This window comes from Lemur catta, chromosome 6 (assembly GCF_020740605.2).
Source record: "Lemur catta isolate mLemCat1 chromosome 6, mLemCat1.pri, whole genome shotgun sequence".
Taxonomy (NCBI): domain Eukaryota; kingdom Metazoa; phylum Chordata; class Mammalia; order Primates; family Lemuridae; genus Lemur; species Lemur catta.
Window position 1 is genome coordinate 57073770 of NC_059133.1, and position 18203 is coordinate 57091972.

Below are 18203 nucleotides of genomic sequence, written 5' to 3' on the forward strand. Positions count from 1 at the left end.
CTAGACTTGCTTCATCTGCCCTTATGTTCCTCTTCAGCGGAAGCAGGCCTTGCTCCTGTCCTGTTAGAGCTTTGCCCACTCTAGCCTCTACTTTTGGGTCCCATTTTCTCATTCCTTTAACTTTTATTTTATTTAATTTTTTTTTGGAGATGATAGGTTCTTACTCTCTCTCCCGGGCTGGAGTGCAGTGGCATTGTCATAGCTCACTGCAACCTCAAATTCCTGGGCTCAAGCAATCCTCCTCCTCCTGCCTCAGCCTCCTGAGTAGCTGGGGCTACAGGCGTGTACCACCACGCCCAGCTAGTTTTTCTATTTTTAGTGGAGACAGGGTCTCGCTCTTGCCCAGGCTGGTCTTGAACTCCTGACCTCAAGCGATCCTCTCACCTTGGCCTCCCAAAGTGCTGGGATTATAGGCATAAGTCCCATGCCTATTCTCTATTAATTTTATATATAAGATATCCTCCCTACAGTTACCACCATAAAATGTCCAGTAAGAAGATCAAATTAGTTCCTTCAAAACTTCCATCCCATCAGAAGGTTCTATTCCAAATAATTAAATCCCCATTAGTTAGGTTATATCAGTCTTGTAAAAGGAGATTTAGTAAAATGATTATGCATAAGTAATTTCTGTCAACTGGTTTCAGGCAGTCTTTACTTGGGTTTAAAAACAGTGCTTCATGCATTTACAATAAATTATTACAGAACTACAGGTCACTGATGCACACACAAAAGCTAAACTCAACTTACTAACTTGATGCAGACCTCTCCTGGTCTCCCCGGGCTGGGCAGTAATTAGTACCTCATGGGTTTGATCCATTGCCCAAAGAAGGCAGCCACTGTCAGTTACATACAGTTGGATCACTGCAACACAGTGGAGGTAGCAAAGAGTTTTAAGATCCATAGAGGCTGTACTACAGCCCAGAAATTAAGACAATGGAGGGTAAAGGCCATAAACACTGGAGAAGGGATCAAGAAGCACTTGTACTTCCTTTTATCTTTTCCATTAAAATGTCCCCATGAGTTAAAAAAAAAAGTCAGTGTTTGATGGATTTGAAAAGGAAAGGGAGAGGTTAGCCCATGTCAGTGAGAACAACAGTAAAAAATATCTGTATTTTTGGTCATACCAGAAGGGATTGAGGGGAGCACTGAAGTACATGCATGGGTGTAAGTGCTTCAGTCTAAGTGCTGTTCTCACTGGCCACAACTTCTTTAACAAAACAACACAAAGTATGGCAATGATGAGTCCTAGGCCAAATGAGGATTCCCATCTGGGGCAAAAGCTGACTTCCTAGGACCTGAACTTAACACATCACAATGGAAGCCCAGTACAGAGGCTGCTGCCAGCTCCAGCTAACTGTGAGGGAGACAAGACAACACCGCCCATGCGCCATCCCTGGAAAGACAGGTGGTTTCAGTTCTAGCAGTGAGGGGGAATGTCCGTAGATCCCACGTGGGTACCATTCTGTGACGCCCATGGCACCTGCTCCTCTGCCTCCCACACACTTAACAGTGCACACAGACTCTCTGTGACAAGTGCAGTCTGGTCCCACACTGCTATATTATGTGACTGCAGGACAATGCCATCCACTTCATGGTTCACTCAGCGCCTTGTCCCAAGGTAGTTGGTGGAAAGCAGGACCACGTTGTGCAGCAAGAGGGACAGCTCAGCTTCTGAAAACACCATCAGTGTTAGTGGTTTAGCTAGGGAACAAATTGCCGTCTAACTGCCTTGGTGTATAGGGCTTGAAACTGGAGGCAGGAAGCCAAGTGCAGGGAGGGGTGGCATTGAGACGCTATTGTTCTCAAAGTTCCCCTGCTTCATTTCAGCCCAAGCATGCATGCTTTCCTTTCCTTTCACTATATATTCGTATCAACTTGTCCTCTAGTCCCTGATTCTCATGTGAAAGCAGTAGAAAATCTAGTGATGGTAATGGTACTAAAAGTGATTGTCAGCTTGGGATTCTCCTGGTAGAAGCTGGTGCTCTAGGATGATTAGTAGGTCTACCCTCATATCTGAAGGCCTACAAAACATCAAGACCTAGCCAAAGGTTCTAAACAGGAGGCCCAAGGGCCCAACACCCACCTGCAGACACTTTTTGTTTAGCCAGTGGAGTGTTTTTGTTTTGAATTTGAATGCCTTTAGACCAGTGCTTCTCAGCTGGGACAATTCTGCCCCTCTCCTCTCACCCCCTCAATCCTGGGACATTTGGCAATATCTGGAGACATTTTTGGTTTTCACAACTGGGAGTGAAGGGGTGCTACTGATATCTAGTGGGTAGAGGCCAGGGATATTGCTAAATATCCTATAAAGCCCAGGATAGACCTCCACAAGAAAGTGCCATGGTTTAGAAAATCTGCTTCTGACTAGCATGCACTCACTCTTGCGCTCCCACAATCCCCACTACTCCCTCTTGTCTTACATCTACTTCCTTACCTGCCGATGTGTGCAGTAGATATGTGAGTTTGGGCCCTTTCAATTAGACATACATGCTAGATAAAGGTCTCACAGTATTCAACAATTAACTCCAAAATAACCTCAGAATAAAATATAGAAGTAACTTGGATTTTAGTGGCATAACCACAGAAATTCGTCTTACCTTTCAAGGTGCAGGAAATCTGTAGCCATTCTCCCAGCCAAGTTCGACACCTGTCTTCAGCAATATGGGTAGAATTCAGGCCACGAAGATAACAAGCCTATACCACTCAGAAGAGAAATGTTCCTTAATAACTATAGAGTATGCCAAGGAAGTGGAAATCCACAAATAATCCTAAATCTTGTTTAAATAAATTACAACCTCATCCCCACATGAAACCTCTCCCTATAGCAATGTGAACTAGTGGTGGACAAGATGACAAGCCAAGAGGCCTATATAACCTAAAACAGGAGGCCAAGAGAGCAGTATCCTTGGTTTTTGAAGCACCACAAGAAAAGAAATACAAACCAAAATTACTGTGGGAAATTCCCCCCAGTTAAGTTCACTGAGGAAAAAAAAGACATAGAAACAAGGTGAGAGAATAAAGACCTTGGGTTCTGATATAACGAGCAAGGCAAGGAGCCCCTGTAAGTTTCCAGCCCACTGTGGGCTCAAAAGCCCACCAAGGGTTGAGGGTTGATGCTGTAATCAAGCTCTTACCGATTTTACTTCTTGAGCAGTTAGCTGAGCAACCCCCAGCTTTGCCAAAGCCCTGTCCAGGTGGTGAATCACAGTGGTATGAGTTTTCAAACGATGTCTCAACAAGGGAGGAGGCAGATAGGGTGTAAGAAGCATGGCCCGGCTCAAGGCTTTCTGTGATGCAACCACATAGGGGGAGAAAGGCAAATAGTATTACCTCATGCAAAGATCTGAAACTCAAGGGGAGGCTGTGGAAAAGAGAAGGCCTCAGTGTGCTCACCATGTGCAAAGCCTGGAGTTGGTTCATGCCCAGAGGATGGTTACAGAAACACTTCCTTAGAGCCAAGATATCATGTATTGCTGGGTGGATACCGCGCTGTATCTTGGCAGAGGTAAGAGATTGGTAGATGTTAGGAAAGGTCCTCTCTAGCCCTCTTACCTAGTTTTAGTGTGCACTGGCTCTAACAAGATTCCTAGTTTGTATAATAGAAAGGACTAATTGGAGAAATACCTTGGTGCACATTTCTGACAGATGCCACTGGAGTCCTGCATCAGAAATGAGAGGGATGACCCTTTCTAAATAACTAATGATTTCTAAGTGGGACTGCTTTCGGAGGGCATGGTAGATATCTAAGAAATCAATTTGTTGTTTTGGGGTCCAGAAATGCTGGATCAGTAGTTGCCTGGGAAACAGGTACCTGAAAGGAGAAAGAATTATAAGGTCACTTGCTGAAACTGGCATCTTTCAAAGTGAGCCAAGAAAGAAGTTAGCAGACGTGAATACTAGAAAGAAGGGATGGAGACACCGCTTTTCTACCTCAATGTTCTTTTTCTTAAGTGAGTCTCAAACCACGGTGTAAAGGTACACTGAAGCACAATTTCAAGCAACATTACTGAAATGTGATGTGAAAGGAAGAAGTAGAATAGCCTGGTATGCAGCAATAAATAATAAAATGACTCCTTTTGAACTAAAGCTTGTGAAAGAACCTGTTTTGGACAGTTGCGGACAGAACTGGACACTATATGTGATGCTGACAATCTAACTGTAGTACAGTCCTTATGTGAATACAGTATGTAAAAGATAGTCGATTTGTTTTTTAATTCATTTATCCACATGTGTGGTGGTTTTAAAACATGGCCACAAATTTTCTGGCACTCCTCTTATGGAGAGGTGAGGTCTATGTCCTCCCTTTTTTTTCAATCTGGGTAACTAATTAAACTATAGAACAGAACAGAAGTGAGTCTTTGTGACCCCCAACATAAGGTTGTAAAAGGTCATATTCTTATTCACTGGAACACTCACTCTTGAACCCTGAGCTCCCATTACCCCGAGGCACCATACTGAACAGGCACTCTGGTTAACAGCAGTTCCAGTCTTTCAGCCTTCCCTGCCAAGGCACCAGACATAAGAGTAACCGTGGACCCTCTGCAGGTAAGTATCACCGAGAGAATTCTGATAACACTATATGGAAGAGAAAAGCCAATCACCCACCTGAGCCCTGCCCAAATTCTTGACTCACAAAATCATGAAAATGGTGGTGGTGGTTTTACGTTATTAAGCTTCAAGGTTGTTTGTTATACAGGAATAGATAACTGGAATGACATGCAAAGTCAATTTAGAAATGTCAACTTTGGATATGAAATAATAAAGATACGTTATCAGAATATGAAATGCATTTTTGGGGGAAGAAAAAAATTTGTCCCAAATTGCTGTGCCTCTCAGGGAGTTGCTAACTCTAGGAATGATGGAGAAGGTCATTATCTTCACCCAGGGTAACTAAGAGACATGGAGAGTCTAGGCCACCTACACCTACAGCTGTGATGTGTCCCAGTAAACAAGGTTTTATTGAATGGCTTTTATGAACCTTGCGATAATGAGACTGGAGCAGGAGTTTGATAACCTCTGCCTAGCTTCTCAAATGAAATGTTCTGCTTCATTTTTAATTTAAAAAAATCTATATATCTTCAAAATGTTGGAGAAATGGAAGTCTGTACTCACATTAGCAAGAAGACCAGGTAGTTGGCAAAGGGTGGAATGGAAATGATACCTAGGAAAAGACACTTGGTGACGTCTTGGCGGAACTAAGCAGAAATAAACACAGATGCAGTTTTAACCCAAGTAAGTTCTTAATACAATGGACAATCCCTCCACCCCACTGTGCAATTAACTTTTGTTACAGCCCAGAAAAAGGACCAAGTTTACTTTTATCTACTTCAAGATGGTAAGTTCGTTGAGGACAGAACCTGATTTGGTGACAGGGGTTGGGGGGTATTCATTTATTGATTGATTGAGATGCGGTCCTGCTTTATTGCCCAGGCTGGAGTGCAGTGGTACAGTCATAACTTATTTCAGCTTCAAACTCCTGGACTCAAGCAATACTCCTGCCTCAGACTCCCAAGTAGCTAGGATTATGGGTGTGTGCGGGCATGCCCAGCTAATTTTTCTATTTTTTGTAGAGATGGGGTCTCACTATGTTGCCCAGGCTGGTCTCAAACTCCTGGCCTCAAGCAATCCTCCCATTTCCCAAAGCACTGGAATTACAGACACGAGCCACCACAAGGAGCTGATTTGTTCACTTTTGTATCCCAAATAATGTCTAGTACAGGGCCTGACATTACACCAAATGCTTCTGCGAATTCTTCCTGATCTGCAGAATGGGTCCTAGATTCTTACTTTCAACTTCAAAAGTAAAGTCACCATCAACTACTACTTTCCTGCTGCCCTTTGGATCTTTATAGGTTTCTACATGTTCAAAAACTAATTGGATTTTGGTGTTTATAACTTTTTTTCAGAAAGTGTGCCAGAAACTCTATGGAGCTCTGCTCTGGAGGGCTAACACTCTGAATGAACCCAATTCTTACAAATAATCTGATGCCCCCATTCAGATCACTATGTTGCTCTCACAGCAAAGGGCAAAAGCTTCATCAGTGGCAAACAAGAAAGGGAAAGAAAAAACCCTGAGATCTTGGTAAAAGTAATTACCTCACTATGAACTTCTGGATATCTGCCTCCCCCCAGCCCATACCTGTCTCAAATGCTCCATCTCCCGGTATGAAAGTTGATGAAACTTTATATTGTGCTTCCACATATTTGTCTTTATTCTTCTAGCCTTTTTGGCATCAGCCCAAAACATCTGCAATCCTGCCTCATTAAAGTAGAGGACAGAGTGTGATGTTATCCCAATTTGAATCTTACCACAGCTTCCTACTCCACGTTCACATGCACACACTCTTGTCCCTCCCCAACACCACTTGATATGAAAGCTCTAAACTAGGTCATTTGAAACTCTTATGAGGCCACACCAAATCTTTTCTCTTTTTTTTTCCATTAACTATTTGTAGCTAGACAATTCTCTTTTCTCATCTCTCCCCTCCTCCCACCCACCCCACTCAACACATCACCTCTGTTATAGCTAAGTTGGGCTTCTGTGATCTGCTGTGGAATAGTCTCCCTTTTCTGTTTCATTATTCACCCTTTTTTTTTTTTTTTTTTTTGAGACAGTCTCGCTCTATTGCCCGGGCTAGAGTGCCGTGGCGTCAAGCTCACAGCAACCTCAAACTCCTGGGCTTAAGCAATCCTTCTGCCTCAGCCTCCCGAGTAGCTGGGACTACAGGCATGCGCCACCATGCCCAGCTAATTTTTTTCTCTCTATATATTTTCAGCTGTCCAGATCATTTCTTTCTATTTTTAGTAGAGACGGGGTCTTGCTCTTGCTCAGGCTGGTCTCGAACTCCTGACCTCGAGCGATCCGCCCGCCTTGGCCTCCCAGAGTGCTAGGATTACAGGCATGAGCCACCGCGCCCGGCCAGTGAGCTTGATTTTTAAAAAGGAGTAGCTGGGCATGGTGGCTCACACCTGTGATCCCAGCTACTCCAGAGGCTGAGGCAAGAGGATCCCTTGAGGCCAGGAGTGTGAGACCACCCTGGGCAGCATAGAAAGATCCCGTGTCTTAAAAAAAAAAAAAAAAAAAAATCAAGCTCCCTAACCTCACAAAGTCTTGCTCAATTAACCCTATGTATTCCCCTGCCAGAGGTTAATTTCTTTCTTTTCTGGAACACTTTTTAAGTGTAAGTGAACATATTTCTATTATTGCATTTGTAATATTCATTCTATAAAAAATTCTTAGATTTATCTAAGATTATAGTTTTTAAAAATGCTTTCACATTTATGAATGAAAAGATATGCTATCTAGATTGGCTTCAAAATAATATAGGAGAAGGCAAGTATATTAATGAAATTAGATTGGTAGCCATTAGTTGGTAATTGTTGAAATGAGGTTGAGTACATGGAAGCTTATTATACTATTCTATTTTTATATATAAAAATTTCCATAATAAAAGGTTTAAAAATAAACAAACCAAAATGCATTCTGACCCTTTTCTCACTTTATCCTAGTTATAAAACTGAGGGCAAACAAAGAAACTATTCTTATCTCCACGTTATGGATGAGGATAACTAATTTTTTCAAGTCCATGAAGCTACTAATAATTATGATAATATTCAGAGTTGACAAAGTGGTAGTGTTAATATAGTGTTATGATAAAAGCATATAATATAATAATATTAATAGCTAATACTTATTGGGCACTTACTAAGGATCAGGCCCTATTGTAAGTACTTTACATGTATTGATTTATTTAATCTTCACAACCATATGGTCAACAGGTAGGTTCTAATGTTCACATTTTACAGATGAGAAAAACCAAGGAACAGAAGTTAAGTAACTAGTCCAATTACACAGTCAGCAAGTTAGAAACTGGGATTTGAATCAGGCAGTCCAGCTCCAGAGTGGACGGTTGACATAATACTATTATCTCCTATAAACTAACAGACCTCTGATTTGAACCAAAACATTCAGAAACCAAGTATACATAATGCTATTTCTGCTACAACATACTACCTAAGATAGATTTGTGACAAGCATTAGACCACATTTTCTTAAGGACCAAGTCGACTGATAAATCACAGGGCAGGTCTATACGGCCATAGATCCCTGCCCTTGTGCAGGAAAAAATTTTCTATGATAGCCAGGTTAAGAAAAGTACGAGAATATACATATATTTTCTTCCCTCTCCCATGTTGTCAAAGTTGTTTCTCATAACATCTTTCTAGAAACACCCTCAAGAAGTGCTAACTTAAGAATTAGTTTAATGTTCAAGCATTTTTGAAACTGAAGATATCCCTCCTCGAACCCCCATAGCAGAACCCACAAATGATCTTACTTATTCTAACCCTCTGATTGTGCCCAAGAGCTGACTCACGGATTTCTATTTTAGTTTTGTTTTTACCTTTCATGAAGATTGTGTACAGGACATAGAAGCGAGGGAAATGACGGCCCAAGAAACGATGGTATTTCCCATTAATCACTTTTGTCGTGGTCACCACATAAGAGATCAAGCTCTTCACATCTGCTTTTGGAGAAAGGTGAAGCTTTGAAGACCTATAAAAAAGATCAAAGAGACTATCTGGGAACCAGTCCTGGAATGTGTGCTAAAACTTGAAACTTCCAAATACCAAGGAAGATCTTGGAGTCAAGGAGAGATAAACAACCAGACTAAGGAAGACAGACCAGGCAGAGGCCAGGCAGAAGGGAAGTCGGAGAGGTGTACCAGTCTGGAGAGACTGCAAGGCCTATGGGACAATTTGAAGTGCAGGCTAAGGCCAGAGAGAGGTGAGATCAAGATAGCAGCGGCAAAACCAGAACCAAAATAGGGAGACTGAAAGATCAAGACACGTGGGGAGATCAGACAATATAGGGCACTGGGAGTCGAGAGAGTCAGGAAGCTAGGTCACTAGCTGGAACTGGAGTGGGAATCCTGAGCAGAAAAGTAAAAATCCCGGGTCTAAGGCGTGGAACCCTGAGCATTAAGAGACAGCATGCAGGCAAGGTTGTGCCACTAGAAGGGCCTGAACGTAAGAAATGCTTTTCTCTCTCCAGGTCCCTCACCGAGGGGCCCCCCAAGCCAGCACAGAGCGACCCAGTTGCAGCCTCCGAGTGACAAAAGATCCAGGGGTGACTGCCGAACCCCACAGAGCAGCCCGAGCCCAGCACACCCTGGAGAGCGCCATCTTCCCAGCAGGAGGCATCGCAGGAAGGAGGGGCGGGAGAAGAGGTCGTCTTTAGGTCAAAGTTCACTGTACGTCGCGTTCGTTCGAGGACGCATGCGCCTTCCCTGAGCGCTGATTGGTAGCAATAGCCCGCTAGGCTCGTGCACAAACCAGGCGGGGGAAGTACTCAAAGGCTAAGTGCGAAAAGAGGACCAGGATTGGACACAGCAGTACTTCCTGTTTTAAAGGCGCCGGAAACGGGCTATAACTGAGGGAGAGAGGGTTTATTTGAGTGATAGGGGTTTGTGATCCTGAGGACGCCCTCTCCTTGAAGAGCTTAGTGACCCTTCACGATTCTCTAGGGGCTCAGGGGTTCCCAGCGCCGCGTTTGCCCTCAGCCTCTACCCGGCGCGTCGGGACTTTGACCAGTAGGTACCCTGTGTCAATCTGACGTGCCTCAGGCCACGGCGCCGCCTGGGGGCCGGAGGACCGCGGCGCTCTCTAAGGGTGGCGGCCTGAGTAGGCCGGGAACTGTCCACTTTCCAGTCACAGTCTGGCGGTGAAGGTTGGAGGCCTGGGAGCGGCCCCTGTGCGGACTAAGTACGCTTTTTCCGTTTTTTATTTTTTATTATTTTGGCGTTTCCCGAACTAGATTTGTGGGAAAGTGCCTTCTGTTATGCGCCTGCTAAAGACCAAGCTTGGTCCAAACTCAAATGTTACTTTTTTGAGGGGCTTTCTCCGACCACTCTGTCTATAAAATGGTGCTGACAAAAAGGGCACACGTTCCCAGAGTATCTCTTGTTTTTTTTATAGCACTTATCACTTGTTTATATATTGTTTATATATTTGCTTACTTGTTTGACTGGCTCCCTGACCCAGACTGAGAACAAGCATTTGCTTTGTTCACTGCTGTACCCATAACACTAGGTGCCATACCTAGCACATAGTAGGTGCTCAGTAAACGTTTCTAAATAAATTAATGCTTGAGACTGGGAAGGATTCCCAGAAGTGGCACTCAACTGCCTCAAAGAGTTAACAGTCCTCGGGTACATATGCATATTTAACATCCGTGGAGGGTGATAGAGCATCTCATTTGGGAATAATAGATCTAGGTTCAAATCTTAGGACTGCCATTTCTTTTAGTGTATGTGACCTTGGATATGTCACTTCAGCTCTGAATTTATTTCCTCTATAGAACCTGTCTTATAAGAATTCTGTGAGGATCCAAGGAGAAAATAGTTGTGAAAGCTCCCACACCTGTATAATGTGCTATGGGTTACAGAGCTTTATATTAGCACAGGCTGTTTGTGATTGTACCACTCATGTAGTCAGAAGAAATGTTCTAAAAGTATGATCCTGGAGTGTTTGGATTTCCACAAGTGTTGGGCAGATAGGGTGGGCAGGACAGAAAGTTGACTAAGACATGGTCTTCATCTTCAGGTAGTTTCTAAGTCATCTCAACTACTATGTCTCTCAAGAATATCCAGCTCGAAAATTCTACCAGCCTGGGCAAACGAACAAGACTCTGACTCTACAAAAAAATTTTAAAAACTTAGCCAGGTGGCCGGGCACGGTGGCTCACAACTGTAATCCTAGCACTCTGGGAGGCCAAGGCGGGAGGATTGCTCGAGGTTAGGAGTTCAAGACCAACCTGAGCAAGAGCGAAACCCCGTCTCTACTAAAAATAGAAAGAAATTATCTGGCCGACTAAAAGTATTATAGAAAAAATTAGCTGGGCATGGTGGCGCATGCCTGTAGTCCCAGCTACTCACGAGTAGGATCACTTGAGCCCAGGAGTTTGAGGTTGCTGTGAGCTAGGCTGATGCCATGGCACTCTAACCTGGGCAACAGAGTGAGACTGTCTCAAAAAAAAAAAAAAAAAACTTAGCCAGGTGCATTGGCACATGCCTATAGTCTCAGCTATTCAGGAGGCTGAGGCAGGAGGATCTCCTGAGTCCAGGAGTTAAAGGCTGCAGTAAGCTATGATGGCACCACTGCACTCCAGCCTGAATAACAAGGTGAGACCCTGTCTCTAAGTAAGTAGATAAAATAAAATTCTAGAATACTCCTGGAAAGGAGGGGACAAAATCAGAGATAGTTTTGCAGAGAAAATGGGAAGGAACTATGCCTGGGAGGATGGAGTGGAGGGAAGGCATTTTGTATAGTAAAGGAATTTGGCAGGAACACAGAAATTCATTCATTCCTCAGTATTTGTTTAGTGCCTCTCCCTCCATGCCCTTTCCCCATAACACACACACACACACACACACACACACACACACGCACACACACGCACACACACGCACACGAAGTCTTGTTGGTTCTACCTTCTAAGTATTTCTTCAATCAGTCAGCTTCTTTCTATCTTCTCTACCACTATCCTGGTCTAAACTACAAGCATTCTTTTCTCCCTCTCTTTTTTTTTTTTTTTGTGACAGAGTGTCACTCTGTTGCCCAGGCTAGAGTGCCGTGGCATCAGCCTAGCTCACAGCAACCTCAAACTCCTGGGCTCAAGCGATCCTCCTGCCTCAGCCTTCCGAGTAGCTGTGACTACAGGCATGCGCCACCATGCCGGGCTAATTTTTTTTTCTATATATATTTTTAGTATAGACGAGGTCTCACTCTTGCTCAGGCTGGTCTCGAACTCCTGAGCTCAAACAATCCACCTGCCTCGGCCTCCCAGAATGCTAGGATTATAGGCGTGAGCCACCGCGCCTGGCCTCTCCCTCTATTTTTACTTTTTTATTGTTTTGTTTTTGTGAGACAGGGTCTTGCTCTGTCACCCTCAGTAGAGTGCTGTGGCATCGTCATAGCTCACGGCAACCTCAAGCTCCTGGGCTTAAGAGATCCTCCTATCTTAGCCTCCTGAGTAGCTGGGACTACAGGCACACATCACCGTGCCCAACTATTTTTTTAGTTTTTTCTAGAGATGGGGTCTTGATATTGCTCAGGCTGGACTCAAACTTCTGACCTCAAGCAATCCTCCCTCCTTGGCTTCCCAAAGTGCTAGGATTATGGGCGTGAGCCACCTTGCCCAGCCTCCCTCCCTTTAAACATCCCCTTTATAGCAGTCCACTTTTAACTCTGTGAGAGAGAGAGAGAGTGTGTGTGTGTGTGTGTGTGTGTGTACATAGAAATAGTATACAGGTATTTTTTTTTAAGATGCAGGGTCTGGATATATTGCCCGGATTGGCCTCAAACTCCTTGTCTCAAGTAATCCTCAACTTCCCAAGCAGCTGGGACTACCGGGTTGTGTCATTACACCTGCCTAGTATATGGTATTTTTAATATTTTAAAATTTTATTAATTTATTTTATTATTTTTATAGATTTATACGGTATATGTGCAGATTTGTTACAGGGATATATTGCGTAGTGGTAAAGTTTGGGCTTTTTGTGTAACCCTCACCAAATTAGTATACATAGTACCCATTAGGTAATTTTTCATCCCACACCTCTCTCCTACTGTCCCATCCTCCCTTCCGAGTCTCCAATGTCTATTATTCCACTCCCTGTTCCATGTGTACTCATTATTTAGCTCCCACTTGTAAGTGAGAACATGCAATATTTGACTTTCGGTTTCTGCGTTATTAATATTTTACATAAGATAATGGCCTCCAGTTCGATCCATGTTGCTGCAAAAGACATGATTTTATTCTTTTTTTTTTTTTTTTGAAGACAGGATCTCTCTCTCTCTCTCTCTCTCTGTTGGCCAGGCTGGAGTGCAATGGTGCAGTCATACTTACCAAGCCTCAAACTCCTTAGCTCAAGTGAGCCTCCTGAGTAGATAGAACTACAGGCACTCACCACCACACCTGGCTAATTTTTTTATTTTTTATAGAGATGGAGTCTCATTATGTTGCTCAGGCTGTCTTTGAACTGTCCTCAAGAGATCCTCCCGCCTCAGCCTCCCAAAGTGCTAGGATTACAAGCATGAACCACTGCACCCAGCCAATTTCATTGCTTTTTATGGCTGAGTAGTATTCCACAGTATAAATACCACATTTTCTCTATTCAATCATCAGTTAATGGACACTTAGGTTGATTCCATATCCTTGCTATTGTGAATAGTGCTGTGATAAACATGTGAATGCAGGTATTGTTTTGATAGAATGATTTCTGTCCTTTGGGTAGATACCCAGTAGTGGAATTGCTGGATTGAACTAGTTCTTTGAGAAATCTCCATGCTCTTTCTCCTTTCTCCTCTGAGAAATCTCCATGCCGGGCTCAGTGGCTCATGTCTGTAATCCTAGCACTCTGGGAGGCTAACATGGGACGATCGCTTGAGGTCAGGAGTTTGAGACCAGCCTGAGCAAGAGTGAGATACCATTTCAACTAAAAATAAAAAAATTAGCCAGGCATGGTGGTACATGCCTGTAGTCCCAGCTACTCGGGAGGCTGAGGCAGGAGGATCACTTGAGCCCAGGAGTCTGAGGTTGCTGTGAGCTAGGCTGACGCCACTGTACTCTAGCCCAGGTGACAGAGTGAGACTCAGTCTCAAAAAATAAAAAACAAAACTATTAAAAATTAATTGAGGTAGAGCCAGATTGGTCTCTTATGCATTTAGGTATTAAAAAGATTTAATTTCAGCATGTTACGGATGAGTTGTCAGTGTATTTTTTTCATTCTTACTAATTTCTCCTCAAATCTTTTAATTCAGACAATGCTTCTGGAGACCATGAGGACTGTAACTCCTCTCTTCCACAGTCCGCTGAGCACTCAGAGGAGCACTTTTGTCGCCTTCTTTAATGAGAAGATTGCCATTCCTGAGGAGGAGGTGAGTAATAGATGCTTAGACTCGTTTACTCCTTTACTCAAAAATTCCGTTTGAGTAAACATTTACTGTTCACTCTACCTCCTGGCATCTAGCAGTGCCCAGCCCATGGGGGAGTGGAGTACTCTTTCTAAGAATTTTTACTCATACCTCTATGTCAGTTCATCAGTTTACATTATATATGTATCTCTTCTTTTTTGTCTGACTTTGCCATCACTCTGAAAAAGGTGGGAGTTTGGGAGAAAAAGACAAAACAAAAAGGTGGAGAACACTATTGTTTGGGAAAAGCCTATGAATGAAAGCTCTGGTGGATGACTATAACCCAGTAACTTGAGGTCTAATTTTGGCAGACAATCTCTTGTAGTCAAATTGAATAGAAACTGTTAAGGAAAATAAAGGCCTTGAAAATAGTTGCCAAGTGGCACTAGAGAGCATTTTTTGATCAGGAAAATATGAATTCTGTGTTTCCTTTTTTTTAGTGGTGCCTCTTGTCCTGTTTGGGTAGTGGTTGGGCACAGAGCTACTGATATTGTTACTCTGGTTTTAGAATGAGGCTGATGATGGCCAGGCCCGGTGGCTCACGCCTGTAATCCTAGCTTTCTGGGAGGCCAAGGTGGGAGGATCACTGCAGCTCAGGGTTCGACGCCAGCCTGAGAACAGTGAGACCCTGTCTCTACAGATAAGAAACAACAACAACAAAAAGACCAAAAAAAATACACAAAACCTCAAAACACAGTCAGGCGTTGTGGCACGCGCCTATAGTCCCAGCTACCCAGGAGCCTGAGGCAGAAGGATCGCTCACAGCCCAGGACCTGGACAGTCACTGCACTCTACCTGGGGACCCCGAGTGACACTCTGTCTCAACAACAACAACAAAAAAAAAAAACTTGGAAGAATGAGAGGCTGATGGAAAGAGCAGGTAAGGGACTAGCTCTGACTTGTACAGAGAAGTGGCCAGCTTATTGATAAAAAGTACATTGGATCGAAGTGAAACTTGGGCACACACAACATCCAGTATCTTAAATCCTTTGTTCTTATAAAACTGATATTGTTGCTTCATATGTGATAACAGATAAATTAGATCATCAGTTTCGAAGTGATATTTAGTTTAATCTCCTTTCATTTTTTGTTCAGTACTCTTGTTTTAGCTTTCGTAAACTCTGGGCCTTCACGGGACCAGGCTTTCTTATGAGCATCGCTTTCCTGGATCCGGGAAACATTGAAGCCAATTTGCAGTCTGGAGCAGTGGCTGGATTTCAGGTGAACATCTAGTCCTACCCCTGTCCTTGTAAACACACAATATACCCTGATATCCGTGTTGGATACCAGCCTCAGGGGCTACATGCAGATGCTTCATTGGCTGTGACACTGAGGTGTAAAGTACTCCCCATCTGGTCTTTTAATTTATCCACATAGTTTCCTTGATCAAAGGAAACACTGCAAATGGGAGAAGCAGGCTCAGAAAAGTAGAAGGTGACCTAGCAGATCATGTGCAAAACCTGATATAGAACTCAGAGCGTTTGATTCCTGACTTGGGCTTTTCCCTCAATTATAGTGTTTCCTATTCACGTGGCCAAACAAACAGAAAAAATCCCAGGTGTCTAATGAGTGTAATGGGGGGATTTTGTTCTTCTTAGTTGCTCTGGGTCCTGCTGTTAGCCACCATCGTGGGGCTGCTGTTCCAGGGGCTCACAATTAGACTGGGAGTGGTCACTGGGCTGCATCTTGCTGAAGTATGTCACCGTCAGTATCCCAAGGTGAGCAATGTACTGTCCTGTCTGTCTCTCACCCATATCATAGGAATCTGTGTCTGGCATATGTGCTGGCCCCACTATATACTGAGACAGTGGAGGACTGGGGGCTTGTCGCCCTGAAGAATGGGAGACCCAAGGGAAATTCTATAATCCCTCTTGCTACCAAGCCATGCTTTTTCCCTTCTTTAAAATCAAACTTGAGGCCGGGCATGGTGGCTCACACCTGTCATCCTAGCACTCTGGGAGGCCGAGGCGGGAGGATTTCTCCAGGTCAGAAGTTTGAGACCAACCTGAGCAAGAGCGAGATCCTGTCTCTACTAACAATAGAAAGAAATGATCTGGACAGCCAAAAATATATATAGAAAAACATTAGCTGGGCGTGATAGTACATGCCTGTAGTCCCAGCTACTCAGGAGGCTGAGGCAGGAGGATTGCTTGAGCCCAGGAGTTGGAGGTTGCTATGAGCTAGTCTGACGCCACAGCACTCTAGCCTGGGCAACAGAGCGAGACTCTGTTTCAAAAAATAAAAATAAAAAATCAAACTTGAGCTTCACGTTTTCCCCAGAAAGTTTCCTTAGAAAAATTCTGTTTGAGTAAATGTTTACCATACACTCTACCTCCTGGCATCTAGCAGTGCCCAGCCCGTGGGGGAGGGGGGTACTCTGTCCAAGCACTTTATTCATACCTCTATGTCGCTTCATCAGTTTACATTATATATGTATCTCTTTTTTATTTGACTTTGCCATCACTTTGAAAAAGGTAAACTTTTTTCCTTTTCTTACAAAGTATATACAAAGTATAAGGATCTTTGGATTTGCTAATAATTATTTTTCAATTTATCCTCATGGTGGGGATTACACTATCCTCTGTAACTTCCTTCTGGACATTATGGGACTTTCTTACTGTCGCTTAAGATAGGAATGAGCCCTGCATCTGGAAGACATTTTTAACTGAACTTTGTCTTTAGATAAGATACTGATCTGCCTCGTTTGTCTTCAATATTTAATCTTCTTTCCTAGCTGTGAGCAGAAATTACCTTTATATGCTTTTCAGAAAAACCTTGGTAATTTATTATTTCCTTTAGGTTCTCTTTCTTCATGCATGTTAATAGTTGTTTTGTTGTGACAAGGTATTTTTTGGACAGTAGGTATCTGGGGTTGTTTTTTCTGGCTTCAGTGAGCCAGCATAACTAAATCTGTCTTTCAGCTGGATGGTTTGGCCTTATTAGTTTCCTACTTTGTATATGTCACCCATTTCCAACCATTTCACCCTGAGTCCTTTTGCATATCTGTTCTTTCTCACTTGCTTGCGTACTATTATTACATTAAAAATGACCCCAACCTTTTCATGTTTGTTTTGTCTCCTCAAAAGGAGGAGGAGACATCTATGGTCATCTATGGTCAGGATAGATGTTTTCTCCTGCAAGCAGTTCCTAGTCTTTCTTGATCCCTATTCTAGCATCCTTGTTCTCCCCCCAAACTTTGAGGATTGTTTTTAGGTAGGACATTAAGTAGAAATTAATGAATGGTAGTCGCATTCATTTCTTGAGTGGAAAGGAAAGAGAAAAGGTAAGATCAGTTGCCACCCAGACCTTGGTTCATAGATTCTGCCATGTGGAAGCCACTTTCCTTCTCCAGCTGGCAGCCACAGTGCAGTGATGGGCTGGGTAGAGCTACGTTCTACACTTCATCTCTAGTCTGGAGAATTATAAAGGACAATTTATGGGTCAATGCTAAAATATGAATTCCAACATACAGGTTATGTTCCTGGAAATTCTATCAGAGCCATGTCTTGCTGGGTACAGTGACTCACACCTGTAATCCCAGTGCTTTGGAAGCCTGAGTGGGAGGATTGCTTGAGGCCAGGAGTTTGAGACCAGCCAGAAGTTTTTTGTTTTTTTATTTTTTGAGACAGAGTCTCACTCTGTTGCCTGGGCTAGAGTGCCATGGCGTCAGCCTAGCTCACAGCAACCTCAAACTCCTGGGCTTAAGCGATCCTTCTGCCTCAGCCTCCCAAGTAGCTGGGACTACAGGCATGTGCCACCATGCCCGGCTAATTTTTACATATATATATATATATATATTTTTGTTTGTTTTTAGTTGTCCAGCTAATTTCTTTCTATTTTTTTGGTAGAGATGGGGTCTCGCTCTTGCTCAGGCTGTTCTCAAACTCCTGAGCTCAAATGATCCTCCCGCCTCGGCCTCCCACAGTACTAGGAATACAGGCATGACCCACCACGCCTAGCCGGGAGTCCTGATTTTAATAAACTTCGTGTTAGTGTAGAGCTCTGCTGATAATATTTACTCTTCAGCACATATAGTTGTAAAACCTTGACTTTCCTCCTCCAGGAGGGCGGTGATAGAAAAAGATGGCAGCATTTATGAACTGACATTCTCATGAGATTTTGGGGGTGGGGAGAAAAGACTCACAGGAGGAAGAAGAGCCATCTGTTTTATTCCTAAAAGCCACGTCTCACCAGAATTCATCATGTTGTTCTGATGCACCACTCTGCCT

General features: G+C 43.4%; 1 protein-coding gene across 7 annotated transcripts; it reads right to left on the reverse strand.

Annotated features, from left to right (window-relative positions):
- Positions 1-630: 630 nt before the first annotated feature.
- Positions 631-9250, reverse strand: LETMD1 (LETM1 domain containing 1). Of its 7 annotated transcripts, none has more exons than XM_045554910.1 (9): positions 9062-9250; positions 8403-8554; positions 6140-6255; positions 5113-5195; positions 3625-3811; positions 3394-3495; positions 3135-3287; positions 2598-2694; positions 631-1671 (listed from the first exon to the last, which is right to left on the reverse strand). In XM_045554910.1, exons 1-9 carry the CDS (start codon positions 9199-9201, stop codon positions 1601-1603), a joined length of 1101 nt encoding a protein of 366 aa, XP_045410866.1. In that variant the 5' UTR covers positions 9202-9250; the 3' UTR covers positions 631-1600. The 7 variants fall into 7 exon arrangements, with proteins under 7 accessions (XP_045410866.1, XP_045410871.1, XP_045410867.1 ...); XM_045554915.1 differs by having other exon boundaries at positions 9169-9198; XM_045554911.1 differs by lacking the exon at positions 6140-6255 and having other exon boundaries at positions 5113-5161; positions 9062-9220.
- Between the last annotated feature and the right edge of the window lie 8953 nt (positions 9251-18203).

Bases quoted from the DNA above. Each gene is read 5' to 3' on its own strand.
- LETMD1 (XM_045554910.1), bottom strand. From the start codon at position 9,201: ATGCCTCCTGCTGGGAAGATGGCGCTCTCCAGGGTGTGCTGGGCTCGG. The intron at 6,256-8,402 runs GTAAAAACAAAA...TTAATGAGGCAG, and splicing joins GTACACAATCTTCATGAAAG to GATTGCAGATGTTTTGGGCT. The intron at 5,196-6,139 runs GTATGGGCTGGG...ATTTCTGCTTAG, and splicing joins AGATGGAGCATTTGAGACAG to TTCCGCCAAGACGTCACCAA.